Here is a 16,510-nt window from a genome sequence, read left to right as displayed (position 1 = left end):
GGATTTGATCCAATCCATCCGATAACATTTGGAAAGTCTAGGGGAGCCAAAAGATGAAATCATTTCATACCCATTCAAGTTAGTGGAGCGCTAACCAGAAGTAATTTGCTCGACTGGCAAAAGTCTCTAGTGCACCTGCTCTATGTGCCCGATGATGCAGAATCAGCATCGATCATTTGGGTAATGAATACCGTGGGAATAAAGCATTTTTTGCTTGATACACCACTGAGCAACTTTCGTAAGAATGAACAGGGTACCACTTCCAACGATGTATTCAGGTCTCTTAATACATCAGTGTGGGAGACACATAGGCTGTATAAATAATGGACGTCGCTACCGTGACGTCAACCGTTGATTTGTGGAATCCACTCAGAGTCACAGTCCGTAATAATACATAACTTTAAGCCTTAATAAAATGTAAATGGGTGAGTTATACAAAAAATCACCCCATACAGCTGTCGTGAAGGGAGAAATAAGCTAAAGAGACTTTTATTTCCCTGTAAACATGTTTATCCCTGCTGTAAAGTTGGGCTTTCAGACAGGAGCCAGCCTCTAGCAGCCATTCAAATAACTGCATGTTTGTTTTTTGTTTTGTTTTTTGGTTGCTGCTTGACACAGAATAGAGAACCCCAGCATTCAGTCCTAAGACCTGGACACAAGTTAGCGTTTCAGAACCTCTTGTTTCCTCATCTTGAAGTCAATGGGATTTCTGAATGATATTTTGGTTAGATGCCTGAACACAACAACAACAAGTGCCGAACACAGCTTTACAGCTGCGTAGTGGTGGCGATGCAACTGTAGTGTAGTTCATTTAAAGCCTAACATTATTTTTTTACTTCTGGCGATTGCATTTAGGATTCAAAAATCCTGACAGCGTTGTCTATTTGTGGAGATTATATGCTGACTGAAATTTGTGAGTATCGTACATTTTTATTCCAAAGTTGTTATTTACTGCAATAATTCAAAATCCTATGTTAAAATCCCAAGTGCTTTTTGACATGGGACCCAAGACAATGCTAATTTCTGCGTCTGCCCACAGAAAAACATCAGGCACTCTATTGCATAGTGAAAAGTGAGGCTTTTAGGGAACCAATCTAAACGCCATTGTTGTCATCATTCTGTAGTCATTGCATTGTGCAATCGACATTTTCTTCATAATTATAACATAAAGCCAAAGAACTTGTCTATTTCCACTTTCACAGACTTTCACAGACTAAAAATGAAAGCCCCTGTTAATGGCATCGCAAAGCATCCTCATTCAAGTTCCCAAAGGGACGTCCTGGGTTTGTCATCTCCCAACAGTACACCTCTAATGGGTAAATAGCAGGTGGAGATGGTGGTGGTCGGGATGGTATGAAATAAAGGCAGAGCTATTATATTTGGAACCCCAGGAATTTTTTCCTCAAAAGAAAAGTAGACCATCATCCACTCCTAGTGTGGTCTGTATCCCTCTCTTTTATGTCCACGTTATGCAATCGTCTGTTTCTTTTATTCCAAGCCTCGGAGGCTCGGGCTCTGACGGAGGAGGATAGAGGACCTCAACAGGTGGAGATTTTTATTCTAGGGATAGAGGAGGAGGTGGAGGAGGAAGAGGAGGGAAGTAAAGTGTTCCTTAATAAAAAGCCTCTGGTCTGCTCACGCTGGTTTTTTTTTCCTCAACGTGTAACTCGGCTAATGACAGGCGGTCCTTGTAGTAGCTCCCCGGCCTGCTAACATGACCCCGTGCAGTATCTACACCATCTGTCTGCAATGGGACTCCAAGGGAACACTCAGAGGGAGATGCAGAGAGGCATGGAGGGAGAGGGGGGAGTTTTGTCAGCACTCCCTGAGGACCCCCTGTGCTGCAGTTTTGATCTGCTAATTATGTTTAATTGAGGCTGTGTAATTCACTGGCGTTGGCTCTATTTTCCCTTATCTCACTCGTAGCTTTTAACAAACCCTGGCGCTGACGAGGAAACATGACACATCATCAGCAATAAATGTTTCTGTGCTGTATTTTTTTGGAAGGAATCGTTCTATTAGTTTTGGGGAAGGGGGACCACTAAATCGGGCTACAGCAATTCAGCGGATATTGAAATATTTAATTTTTTAATTAAAAAAAATATTGTATTTTATTGAATCGTCATGAGATGTTAGAAAAGGATGGAAATATACAATTAAATGAATAACAAGAAACAAAAGGGGTACATGTAGGCCCACACAAAAATAAGAAAATGTTTTAAAAGCATTGTGAATACCTATAATCCTAGTGGCTTTTGGGTTTGTACTTGTAGTGTTTGAAAGTATAATTCCAGTTCATGCTTGAAGCGGTGGATATAAGGTTTCCTTTCAGACCATTTGCATCTATGGATGAACAACTCTCTACATTCAATGAGAAGATTTTGAAAATATATATGTCTCACAAAATCATTTTTCCCCTAAGAAAAAATAACATCTCTTTTCTGTAAATTAATCTTGGTTCCGTACAACCTTCCAAAAACATTTTCCTGAAGAATTTTGCATTGAAATAATGTGTGTGCCAGTGTTACAAAATACACGGGATTCAGAGAGATCATTGCTATATTTTTTTCATAAACTGAAATGTTTTATCTGTGCGCAGTGGATGAACGGAGGAGCGGAGGCGCGACGCGGTGACTTGTTTGACGCCGAGACAGTCGTCACAGCACACACACACACACACACACACACACACACACACACACACACTAACAGAGAGAGATAAAGAGATAGATAGATGCTTGCACAGACGCGCGCACGCGATCGTTTTTGGCGAGGTGGCACCAGGTGATGCCATGATCGACAAATGATGGTGTGCGCCATGCCTCTCTTGCGTCTTCATTTTTTGGAGAAGACACGCGCAGAGAGACAGAAAACCCCGAGAGAGACAGACAAGGAAGAGACGCGTCAGTTTTAACGAACTGCGAAGTTGTGCTCCCTTTTTTTAGAGGGCTAGATATGGCGAAATGTACCTAGATACGCGCGCCCTCATAACTCGCCACATATCTTTTTGATATTTTATAATGGGGAGATGAAGTCACCCAAAGGCACCCCCCTGCCCACCACCACCTCCCCCCTCTCCCCTCTCCCCTTCACCACATCATCATTCTCTCATTCAGGCCCATATGTTTAATTAACTAGGCTGATGTGTAAGTACCTTCAGCCAGCGAAGCGTGGGCGGGCGGGCTGCGGGGTAAAGAGACTGCCGGAGAATATTTCCTTATTTCTCTGCGCTCGGTCGGCTGCCGGAGCGTCACCTCTGTCGTGCGGCGTAGAAAGCTACCAAAATAACTCGACCCGTTTAAACTTGTTCCCAATTGTTTAGGGTGTTTTGTGGCGGCGCTCGTTCGGGAGAGCGCGTGAAAGGGGGGGTAAGAAGCAGAGGGGTGAGTGTGGGAGAGAAAAAAAAGGGGAGAGAGTGCGTGGATATATTATGTGTGTGTGTGTTTGATGTTATTTGTGACGGAATCCCCCCTTCAGTCTCCAAGAATCCGCGAGCGGCGCGAGGAGGAGGAGGAGGAGGACAGGAGAGGAGGAGGAGGCGCGCGGACCTGTCCACGAGCCCTCACTGCGGAACGCGCGGGGCTGCCGCTGGAGATTCCAAACCAACGGTTATTTTGGATTCTGGAGTCTGACTGAACCGCGCGCCTCTACGGCTGTTTTCTCCCCCTTTCCCCCCCAGTCTGTCTCCGCCGCTGAAGGGACGCTGTTTGATATCTTAACCGTGAGGAATACTACCTATCTCCTGGTGCTGGTGGAGGGGGAGGTCTTCAGAGGCAGACAGGTGGATTTATCCGTGTGGTGGTGTGCTTTTTGGGGGATGGAGGTGAAATTGATGGATTAATTTGACGGAGGAGAGTCGTATGTGATTCCCACTCCTGCCGAGGGCATCCGAATGGAGTAACAGGCTGCAATGTCATCTCCACCTGGCCGCCTGGAGAGATGTGTCACGGGAATGGGGTGAGTTAGCTTAATTAGGATGTTTTTTGGTCTTAGCTCTGAACTCTCCTCTCGAGGGGGGGTGACGCGGAGATTGAGCAGCAATTGTCGGGGTTCAGTGGTTTAATATCTGCCGCACACTCACTCTCCTCTCAAAGTGGAGCACAGGCGGGGTGTTGGGGTGGCTGCTGGTTTGTGCTCCTCTCTCCTCGCTCCTTCGTTCGTCCGAGTCCCCGACACACAACCTGCTGCATGCCCTACATAGACAAGCCCGGCACCGGAGAGAGGAGCGTGAGGGGAATATTCGCTAAGGAGCCACAGGCTGTTTTTAACGCTTCCCTTTTTCCCTCTCTCTCTCTCTCTCTCTCACTCTCTCTGACACACACACACACACACACACACACACACACACACACACACAGTACTATTTTGTCTCTCTCACCGTCCTACCTTTGAATTTAACTTGTGTTTTCATCACGCAAGCTCTCCATCCAATAAGCCCGTGTATCAGCATCCCCCCCAAAAGAGGCACACACACGAGCGCGCACTTGTGCTCCGACACACACACACACACACACACAAACATATAACATAACACACGCGCGTGCACACACACACCCCCGCAAAAAAAACCAAAAAACTGGCACTTGGCATGATTTGATAAAACTCAAACTGTTCAAATTCTTATGAGTCACGCGGAGTATAATGACATTGGGTAATGATGTTTATGGCTCATATATATAGGCACCAGCCTGTGGGCGCGCGTCCATTTATAGAACAAGAGTCAAATTCAACAAGTCTGCGCTTTTCAGGGCTGCCATGCAAGAAGCTATAGATTTTTTTTATTGTCTTGTTTTCGCAGATCAAGTTTGAACACTTTTGCTCTGGTTTCACCGACGCTGTGAGAAGGAACCAAAATGCCAGTAAGCGGACAGGTCACGGTGGCTGCCTGCACGGGCCCTCAGACCATGGCAGTAAAACTCAACATTCATCGCACGGACTCCGAAGAAGAAGGCGCAAACCCTCAGCAAACCTGCAGCAGCCACGCGTTGTGACACCGAAGGTAAGCGCCGCGGCCGGTGAACGGCGATCAGGGGGGAGAAACTCACCGACAGAGCGGCTGAGACCGGGCCGTGCGCGACGCTAAGCGGCGCTGTTGCATCACATTATCCCCGGCTACTGATGAGAGGCCGTGTAATGAATTCATATCTCAAATTACAGTTTTCAGCCTTTGAATGCAGTCACGTTGTAGAAACACATTTTCTTCCGTTTTCCTCCTGCTTCCCGTGCCAAGTCTGACACACGAAGTGTCTTTTCCTCCTCTCAGGGACATGGGAGCCATCACACACACACACACACACACACACACACACACACACACACACACAGATGTTACATGGGGGGTAACTATAAGAGTCTGACATATCTCTGTATAGGAGCCTGACATGACAGAATATAAGGCCCTAATTCCTATAATTCCCCATCACACTAATCATTCCTCATTCCTGGTAGCAAGGCAACAGTCCTCATTTGTAAAGTTAAATATTGTGTGAGTATGTGTGTAAATCATCATGATCATTTAAATGATCATTCATGCCAGAGCAGACTCATTGTGCTGTTGTAGAGAACTGGGGAGAGAGACTGTGGATGTGCTCAGCAGTAGCCTATTTTCTTGAATAGTGGGATGACACAAAAGGAGATCAACTCTGTAGGGCATAAACGCAATAGAGTGGGAGCAGTGAATGTCGAGAGCTGTTGCTGTCTTCATTAATATAAATATCTTGTGCAAAGCTGCAAGGAATTCTGGGTGTGATGTCATAACACCTTTAAACCTTAACAGTATTTTTTAGTAGGCCTACTTTTCTATTCGCTTTCCTTTTGTTGTCATCACCCCAGAAAGTGTTTCCTGCTCAGTTGGGCATTGTACGTTTCATCTCTCTCCGTCTGATATTAACCCTTTAAAACACAGTTCGACGTCAGTTTTCTTGTGCTGCATTCAGAAAACTCTTATCTATTTCTACAATCTATTTAACCTGTTAAAACCTGAGCACATTGGTTTGATTTCTTTCAAAAACGGGGAAAAAAGGCGATGACCAGCTAAGCAAGAAATGTCCCACAAATTGCAATAAATTATCTGAAAGAATAGTTTTAAAAAGGGGGAGTAGCATTATCACAAAATTATCAAAAAGTAGGGAAAATGTTGAGAAAACTATATTGTATACAATCATTATAATTCTATTTTTAAAATTGTGATTGAAGAAAAAATACATGGGGTCCTACATTTGTTATTTTCTGCCCTTTTTTGGGGGTCATTTTCTCGTTGTTTATTGTTTACCGTTTATTATTGATTGTTTATTTTTTTGCAACTTTTTACTAATTTCTTGCATATTTGTGGCTATGTGCTTTTAACTTGCTCAGTGCCTTGAAAGAAATCAAACCAATCCGCTCAGGTTTCAAAGGGTTAACCAACTACTGAAACAAAGCCAAACAGGAAAAGCATAAAGATGTAAATTCTCAGTGATGCGATGCATACCATATTCTGAGTCCCATTTTGGCTCCAGCATGACATAGTGTTGAAATTATGTCGAGATGCATCTGACTGAGCTGTTCACTGAACCATCCCTATTGTTGGCAAAGCAGGTACTGTAGTTCAGACCTCACTGTCTCAAAGCAGCCTGTCACTGTATCAGGAGTGTGCCTGCGTTGTTCTGTTTCTCTGCAGTTAAAGCTATTTAATCCCTCACATTTAATGTGCCATTCTCAACATGCTGTTGTGCTGCCTTTAACAAGATGGCCCTCCTGAGATTATTTTGATGGCACCTAAGGGGAACTGGTAATATTCACACAGCGGTTGAGCTCTTGCACCTATGTTGGTAACAAAAATACAAAAGTTGTAAGTCTGTGATATGGTTCTGCTAGATACAGTTTTCCTTTTTTAAGAGCATATTCAGAGAGGTCTCTTGCAGATAAAAGGCTGCAAAAGGTGAGCAATCAGACTGCTCTGTGTCATCCTGGTCTCAGTGTTTTGGTTTATAATTGTGTGCAAGACATTTTTAGAGCAAGAGCCCAAAATAAGCCCAAAATCTACATATGCCTGCAAGTGGGGAAAGGTTCAGAGAGCATTTATGCAGAGTAGTTTTTACCTCTGTTGAACCGTTAGTGTACTAGAGTGATCCAAAAGTGTTGCAATTATTATCATGCATTTGCCTTGACATAGTGTCTAAGAATCAAAGAATAACTTAACCTTGAAATTGGCTGTTTGATCATAACACATAATTACTCGGAACGTTGCTCTTTCAGGCCATTTTATGGTACTAGATGTGTTGTTTTGCACAGCTCAGTTAACCCTTTGAAACCTGAACAAATTGGCTTGATTTGTTTCAAAAATATGGGAAGAAGGCAATGAGCAACAGAAGAGAAATGAGCCAACAAACTGGCAAGAAATTAGTAAAAAAGTACAAGAAAGTACCTGATAATTTGTTTAAAAAAAAAAAGAAAATGAAATGAAAAAGGAAAAAAAGAAAAACATGGAAAAGTAAGAAACAGAATTCAATTTGTAACAGAAACAAATTCGATACAATTTGTAATCATGATAATAATACATGTAGCTTTTCCCTAGCTGTATTTCCCCAGACACTTTTCCCTGGTTTAATAAAAAATAATTTTCTAAATCTAAAATTTCTTGTGATATGTGTAACATTTCTTCCCAAGTTGCTAATTGCCTTTTTCCCCATGCTTTTGAAATAAATCGCACCAATGTTTTCAAGATTCAAAGGTTTAAATACCTGTGAAAGGCATCTGAAAGCAGCAAAAAAAAGTGATGTTTCTTCAGGTTTCAAAGGGTTAAAGGCATTTGAGGCACAAATACAAGAATAATGACAAATCATATCCTCTCTCTTTTTTCTCCCCCTTTTTCCACGAACATTTAGATATTATAGGTAGGAGTACACAAACAAGATTGCAAGCTAGAGCTTATGAAGAATAATTATAAAGACGCTTAAAAAACAGAGAAGCCAAAGAGCCTGTGGGTGGAATATGCACCTTCCTGCCCTGCATTGTAGCTGTATTTGTCCTGAAGGAGGTATTGACATATCCTGAGATAAGAGCTACAGCAAATAATCCCCTTATCTGCACAGTATTTTTGGTTGGAGCTCACTATCAACTGAAGTTGACAAACTGCATGTTTGAAAATAAGGTTTTTCTAGTGACGTGGTTCTGCCTCGAACTTTAACAGCCAAGCCGTGTGCAGCCACCAAGCCTCTGGCATGGCCTTTAGCTTCAGCTGTCATCTGCTGAGTGAGTGCTTTCTTTAAAGTCAATTAAACCTGCTACTGTGGCTCCACTGCGCTGCACTACTTAATCTCGTCCCAACAACATCCACGGCCAGAATTTGGTTGCATTTGACTTTCAGCTGCAAACAAATTGAGCACATTTTCTCGTCCACTGTTGGGAAATAGTAAAATCTGATGCCCTGCCTTCACAGTTATGTCTCTGCACTTACAGTCACAGGTCAAATGCCGCTCACATGAGGCTTGAGAAGATAAAAATGAGCGTTTCCGTTTTCCTGTTCCTTGCAATTACCAGTAAAAAGGACTGAGTGACATATGATAATGAGTCATTTGACCCCCGCTGATCTTCTGTATATTGATGTGTGATAGTGCAGTCTCAGACACAAGTTAATAACCCAAAAGCCTCTTAAGAACGTGCTCTGTTTAATCATTTAATCAAAACACAGTTGGTGGTCTCATTTAATGAGTTAGTGAGCCATAGTGATATTAAGTAGGGTTTGACTAATACAGGTTTTTGAACTGATATTTTTAGAGTGAAGTAGGGCAGCGGTTGATGTTTTGTGACCATTTAATCCCTTTAAAAACCAAGTATTCAGTGTTTTACATCATTTGAATGGAGACCATTCTTCAGTTTCTGTGTTGTGATTAATAAGTACTTGTTCTTAAATCCTCAGTGAACCCTCGACCTGTTCAATAGTAGGAAAAAAGGCAGGTTTGAAATTCATCTCCAAGATGAAACAAAAACATGACAACTGGAGCTACTTGACATTTACAATTTTATTGAGCTGTGGTTGCAGCCTTAAAAGTGCTGCATCTTGCACATCCTAACTAACACACTGCATTGGTAAGCAGTTTGTCATTCAATGGACCTATGAGTAAATGTTTACCTGCATCAGTGTATCTTTAATGGTTTTTTAAGTGTTTCCTTCAGCTCAAGATTCCAGATAAGTCTTATCCAGTTCCAGCCCAACTTTACTGATAAGATTTAAGTAATCGTATTGGAAAAAATACGAAAATTAGGTTTTCAGACCGCAAAAAAATAATAACAGTCGTTGCTCAGGCTACAATTTTGGAATCAGATCCTACTTTTAATCAATCTCAAAACTCATATCTGTGTTTTTCATGACTCCAGGGCAGATGGTTTTGATGCTGAGAATCAGGATAATCTTGATCCTACTTGAGAAGTGGTTTAAGGGTGGATTTAGAGGCATGACAAGCACGATGGAACTGTAACTGAGAAATTGCCACCTATATGTCTTGAGAATGAAGTAAAATTAGTATTTCATGTTTCTATTTTACTGAACAAATCTGTCAAAACAGTGCCATATCTCAAATGCCTCCTTGTCAGATGGATGGACCAGCTGGATGGCTGATGGTTAAAATGACTTTTTGAAAGTTTGTTCTTTATAAGGGTGTTTGGATTGATGTTGTTAGGCCATTATATCATATTAGTAATTTGTTGCATAATAGCATTTTTTTCATTTGGATTATTTTCACCATTTAGAGACACTTTTCAAATGTTTCCCTTAGGAAAGTGCTCAGTATGCTCAAATAGAAACAGTCTTTTATACCATTTTTTATTTTGTTCACATAGATCGTTTTTGACCTGACAGGATGCTGCTATTGATGACAGTATTTGTTAAACGGATAGTGGGATGAAGGTTAACGGGATGTTAAGCAGTTTATTGCTTTTATCGAGCTGCATTGGCGGTTGGTCAGGCCTCCGACAAAGTCTATAGAGCACTTCCATAGCATTGCTAGGCAACAGCTTGGATGAATGTTTGCTTCCTGTCAGCTGATGTCATTCACATACATTGCAAAAGATTCATACAGGAAATACAAAGTGACCCACCGAGGAGGCCCTGTCTACATGTAGTGTGACATTTTCGTAAACATGTATTTCGTTTCGTATTTACGTTTTGGCCTCTTGTCTTCACAGAAATTGAATTTTAGATCATTAAAACTAAAAGATTTTTAAAAACTCCTATTACTTTGTATCCAGGTGGCCATGTGAAACAAAACATTTAGGAAACTATGACGTAATGTTCTTATTTTACCCAGGCCCATTGTTACTGTGTGTAATGAGTGTGTGCCAGAAACCATGACAATGGTGCTACCGTGATGTCTACATTAGCACATGGTGGGATTACGCTGCAGTTATTTTTAGGTGACAACAGCACATGGCAACAAACACCTGAATGTCAACAAGCGCGCATACTGGCATGGATGGTTAGGTTTAGGCGATGGCACGGAAAAAACCCCATCACATTCACATGGGAAGAGAACACTGGACTCCCGCATCAAAGTCCATTGTTTGTGGGAGTGCCGCTTACTCAGCCGACGCTGTCCAGCATCGTTCCATGCGATAGTGAAAGGTGCCCTTTGGCGTCACACACTGAAACAGTAGATGGTGGAAAACTCTCCAGAGTGGGATTGTTAGTGATGAGGAATGAAAGGAAAAGTTTCCAGTGCAACACTCATATGAGTGAGTAAGCTCTTTCATCCTTATATCTAACTGTAATTAACGCTGATAAGATCTCCAGTGGGTGTTTTGAAAAAGGTAATGCTCGCCAGTAGTCTTTACTACCTCTGTGACAAGGGGAGACCGACGAAGATGGCCATTTGGGGTTGTTTTTGTGTTCTAATGTGGACAAAGATATTTTGTAAAACTAAAGTCGTATGGATCTTAAAACGGAGGGATAAATAAACCAGTTTAAAACATATTCGTACATGTGCAGACAGGGCCTTAGGTTGTTTATGTTTCTTAGGTTGACTCTGGCTGGATCACAGTGACTTACGATGAATTTAACATTTACATTTTCACAATAAAAACTAAAAGCTTATTTGTTTGGGGCAAGACAGAACAAAGGAGTAGTAAAATGTTCTAGCAATACTGTCTAGTCATTTGCTTTATTGGCTAGAAAACCAAAGGTGTTCTCTGACTTGCTTATGGTCATTACCCGCTATCTCTAAACAATGTCATATACAGGTGTAAGACACCTCAAGTTCTCCTTACAGATAACAACTAAAACTGCTTGGTTAAGTTTAGAGATCATGGCAAATAGAATTGTTATAGCTTCATTTATTCAGTTTTGGGGTTTTTTGGCCATTTGATGGTAATATAATAAGCTGTAACTACAACATTGACATATTCTCGAGTCCCTCTGGGGTGTTACAATGTTGCAGTCACAACAGTAAATGCAAATTTAGCCAGTCCCCCCGTGAGTTCTGCATGACCTTGCAATTTTCTCATATCACTTTAACATTGACTCACATGAAATTTGACTATTTCATACTGGTGAAATTTCATTTCATTGTAAAGCCACATTCAGTTTATTGATTACCTCAGTCCCTACATGCCCTGCTCTTTCTCTCACTCTTTCTGTTTATTATGAGATTAGTGCTGCAGGAGTGTAAGCTTTGCACCTGGGACAAGGTCACACACACAGTGACAGGGCTAACTGTTAGCATTACACAGCTAATGTTACCCAACAGTGTTTAACGGCAGAGTCATGCTGTTTCAGTTTCAGTGTATGATTGCTTTAACTGTTTAATGTCTCTGTGTTGTATTTTAGCTGCTAGCCGGGCAGAGAGAGCAGGGTGAGACAAAGACGTCAACTAACTGTTGGCAAATAGATTCTAATTCTGTGGGAAACCCTAAATTCCTATAAAAAATAGGCTCTGAATCTGAGACGACATTGCATCTATTTTGTCCCTGCAATTTCATGGCAAAACAACCTCAAAACATGGCATCATGCATTGCAATTTTTGAGAAAAGCTGTTGTGAAATCAGAACTTTAAGGCCGCAACAATCTCAAAAAGAGCTCGCAAAATCCTGGTGGGACTGGTTATCATTTTACAAAGTTGTTATGGTGGTTATAGCTTATTTTCACATTCAGAAGCCATGATGTAACATTAGCATGCATTATAGATGTGCTGAGCTACCTTATCAATATCATTCCTTTTAGCTGTGTTTTGGTCTGCATCAGCTCCTGAGTGAAATATCTGGCTCTTTAGCTGCTAAATGCTCCACTGTGTTAGTCTCTAACTGTTGTGTATTGTGGGGCAGGTAGAACACATTGCATTCATCAGCGCTTTCTCACTTAAAACAGCTGCCTATTGTGCCTGGAAATGAGGTTGATGAGAGTGAAAAACCAAAACAGTAAATCTGCGGGCCAGAAACTAAAACAATGACAGACTGAAACACTGCATCGAGCTGAGAGGAACTGCAGGGTTGGGTGATAATTCTCTGTGCTTTCAGCACTACAAGCAACACTTTCAACATTACATATACAGTCGTGATTTGATCCATTATTAATATAAAAATCGTGAGTAGGTAAGTTTTAAAACGCCCCTTTTTCACTTTCAAAGTAAATAGTAATCTCATTGATAGTCAGTGGTCATTGTTAAGAAAAAGATGCACACAGATGTGCTCTCCTTTGAAGTCAGTATTCATCTTTCAGGAGAAAGCTTAAGGCTTTCAAGATGGTGGATGTTTCATTTTGGATTGTAACCCCCCACTGTGTCTATTTGAATAGTGTGCTTTTGAATTAGCTTGATTAGTATTAAACACAACATGTGGCTTTGAGAGTGAGAACATTTTCAGCTTCATAGGAAGCTTAGCTGTTACCTTAAATGATGGCTTTTACACTTTGTCTGTCTGAGGGTTTTTCCAAGCTCAAAAAGAGGCTTAGGAGGTGCCTAAGTGCGTCCAGTCTGGCCCTGTCATTTTGGCCAACTTAACACCCAAAACCCATATTCCAATTTTATGCCTTTACAGACACCAGATTTTGGCTCAGACTGATATAACACTGTCCTAGTTAAGACATTCTTTAGCATTTTAAATCCAATTTGATTCAGTTTTCTACGGCTACGAGAAACAGATCAGTCACATAAATGTATCAGTACTTTTTCACTACTTTATTTGTCTCCAGCAAGGGTTCATTGTGAGTGGTCTCACTGATTCCAGGAAAGATGGTTGCCACTTAATTTCATGTTTTACATATGTTAAGGCAGGATTAGCTCGATGTGGTACTGAGATGATTAATGCATTTTTAAATGAATCAGACAATATTATCTGTAGGGAGGTAACATGTAGGGTAGGGCATTCTTTAAACAACAGTACTATGGAGCTGCTCAATAATACACAACTGTAGGACCATGATTCTGTTTCCAAAAGAGGATGTAAAAAGAATAGTTATTGTAATTCTCTTGATAAGCCAGGAGCTACATTACGAAATAGAAACTCTGGCAATGTGTGCTCAGTGCTAACTGTGCCAATGATGTTAAGTCCATAAGGAATTTCATCATTCAGCTTCAGAACAAGTAAAATGGCTTTATTATCTTCCCCATATTGTTTTTCTTGTGGAACCAAAAGTTCCTCAAATACACAATGAATTGAATTACATTTTTAAAATAATCGTATTTAGTTTTTTGAAAGAGTGTCGCTGTAATTGAGAGTGTGAACGAAACAATTGAAGGTCTTCTTTCAGAACTATTGTGTGTTACGGAGAAAAGTTACAGGCCAAAACATGTTTTATTAGTCATCACATGCTCACCACTGACATCTCAGTGTAGTAACTTGTTGAAATGAAACCCCCACTGTGTGTCTGTGTGTGTTTTCAAAACAACAAAACTAAATATGCTGTTTTGGTTGCGCAATTATTCCTATGAAAGTTTCTGAGGGTGTCTGCAGGTGCCCTTATGCTTTTACGTTTTTGGTCTGTAGAGCACAGCACACCACGTCTAATCTGAAAGCCACTCAGGCTTCAGCTTCTTTTATCGACATGACCAGCATTGTGTCATCGCCATAGCCACGCCCAGAATGGCTTAAAGCTGTTGTATAGCAGGTTGACCAAGGCTCTCACAACGAGATATGAGGCAAAGACAATATGTGAATATTCACTGTCACCGTGGCAAAAGTCGAAATGATGTTGGTGATAGTTACCCCAGACGGATCGCTAACATTAGCTTAAGTGTGAGGCTGTTGCAGTACAGTCAGTACGGCAACTTATAGCAGCACCAGACTGTCGTCTCCAGCTAAATCGCAGCCTATCCTAGATTGCACAATTGGCTTTTAGCTCATTGGATAATTACAAACACTCAGCCTAATGACATTTCATGTCTTTCGGGTAAAGCAATATCCAGCCACTGTGTTAGGTCATCGATTTACTCAGATGGAGGAAACCTGAAAAGACATGACAGCGACCCTAATTTATTAAGGTTTCTAGAACGTTCAGGTTCAGTCAAGGTCACAAATAAATGCATAGAGTTATCAAAATTATAATGCAGACACAAAACGAACTGTATTGACATCTACAGGATCTTTGATTTTCTATCCCCCCCAAAACATGTGCGACTTTGACGTTTCACAAGATCCCTTATGTGGCGGTCTGGTTTATCAGTTAATCACCAGTGCATGTTGTCGCTCAAGTGTGCTCACATTGGTAAAATATAATGTAATGCACACTGGCTGACAAAAAAAACAAATAAAAAATACAACAACTCAACCTGAAGATTTTCAGGTCAACTGACAGGCCACAGACAGATTACTTGACTCATTGACTTTGAAACAGCCCGCCCTAAAAGATATCAGCGAGGTGTATATGGGGCCTGGCTGATTCCTTTGCAAGGCCTTTAAATGGCTAATTGGCTAGCTACATACCTATAACAATGTAAATGTCTGTCCTTTCTTTGCTGGCCTGTTTAGTGAGACAACACGTGTTCATGCTTGTAGACAGTGTAGCTAACAAGCTAAGGAATGCTGCCATACATCTGTGGCTCCTTTATATCAGTGTCATAGTGAGTTGTCAGCCTGTCACTGGCAATTACTGTCATGTTTCTGATAGGAAAGTGATGTTTCTGGTTAATGCAAATGTGGTTTAAAATAAGATGTGTTGATGGGGTAAATACAAATATGTTTCCCATCTACATGGATGATTATCCAGGAGTGCACCAACAGGTAGATGTGTACGGGCATGTTCATGAGAAAAGAATAAATATAAATTCACCATTTCGGGAGCGGTTGTTTCAGGTCACGGGGATTGTTTCTCAAAAGAAAGAAATGCTTTCAAAATTAAGCTGTTTTATCCATTATTGATTGGGTAAAAGCCATCCTTACTTTTATCTCTTCTTACTTAGACCGCTGTAACTCGTCGTGATTGCCTCAGTCAAAGGTCCCTCTCTTGTATCCAATTTGTACAAACACAGCACCTAGGAGACTTCCTGGAGCACTGACTCTGCTTTTATTGATTCTGCTGTTGATTTGTGTGTTTGTGTGTATGTGTGTGTCATTTATACATTTGTGAAGCACAGTGTACCTGTGATTTGAAAAGTGCTTTTTAAAAAAATATTATTACTCTAATTACGTAATTGCAGTACATCTGCAAGATAGTAATTACTTTTTATTTATTTATTTATTTTTTTTACAAAGCCCAGTCATTGATTTAAGTGGTGCACAGTGGTGCTTAAGTAGATTTTTTTCACTCACACCTCAGTGCACCGATTTTTGGAGGATATGCTGCTTACCTTTGAAAATCACACACTGATTTGATTAATATGTAAACAAAACAGAAACCAGCAATATGAGTAGTTGGTTTTCGAATGTAAAACACATCATTTGCATTCCAATGAATGGCTGTACAGTACAAGATGGTGGTAATCAATAATTGTGAAGTATGACAAATGTGAAAATTACACTGCAATCGAAAATGCGCCTCTGATTATTTGGTATATTAAAAATAAACTGACAGCAAAGAAGCTGAGGTGTATTTTGCCATGTGTGTAGTGAAGTGGCATTATCAAATAAGATGATATGGCTGTCTGCATGGGAAATCTTCAATATATGGTCATTTTTACCAGATTTCCACATTAATAGGACCTCATTCACTCCATGATTTAGTGTGTCAGCATCTAGTCAGTTTATATTGTTTTTTTCTAAATGATCTCGTTGAGAACTCTGCCAGGCAGCAAGATGCAGAGGCCAAAAATATTCCCAAAGCATCCGCAAATCATCCAAAATATATTACTCCAGGTATTATGCTCCATTCCACGCTGGCGACAGGTGCTGTCTCAGCCAGACGGGGCATCTGGTGATGTGGGAACATTTGAAGCCTCTGTCTCCTTCTGCCAAGTGCAGTTTTTAACAGCAATAAGCAACACATCAAAAAACATATGTTGACCAGACACTGGTGCGCAGAGATGTATGATGAAAGATAGATCCCATGTTAAGAGTCCTTTGAAAAGCTGCCATCATATGTATGCTTTGAACAGGAACATGAATTATT

General features: G+C 40.9%; 1 protein-coding gene across 1 annotated transcript in view; it reads left to right on the top strand.

Moving 5' to 3' along the window:
• Nucleotides 1–3,702: 3,702 nt before the first annotated feature.
• grin2ab (glutamate receptor, ionotropic, N-methyl D-aspartate 2A, b) overlaps nt 3,703–16,510 on the top strand; it is a 121,208-nt gene continuing 108,400 nt past the window's right edge. The window contains 2 exon segments of the mRNA XM_042485228.1: nt 3,703–3,957; nt 4,799–4,999. Coding sequence (XP_042341162.1) covers nt 3,940–3,957; nt 4,799–4,999 — 219 coding nt within the window. The 5' untranslated portion in view covers nt 3,703–3,939.

Source organism: Plectropomus leopardus, chromosome 4 (assembly GCF_008729295.1).
Source record: "Plectropomus leopardus isolate mb chromosome 4, YSFRI_Pleo_2.0, whole genome shotgun sequence".
Taxonomy (NCBI): Eukaryota; Metazoa; Chordata; class Actinopteri; order Perciformes; family Serranidae; genus Plectropomus; species Plectropomus leopardus.
The sequence above is the reverse complement of the archived record's forward strand: the minus strand, read 5'-3'. Positions and strand labels throughout refer to the sequence as shown.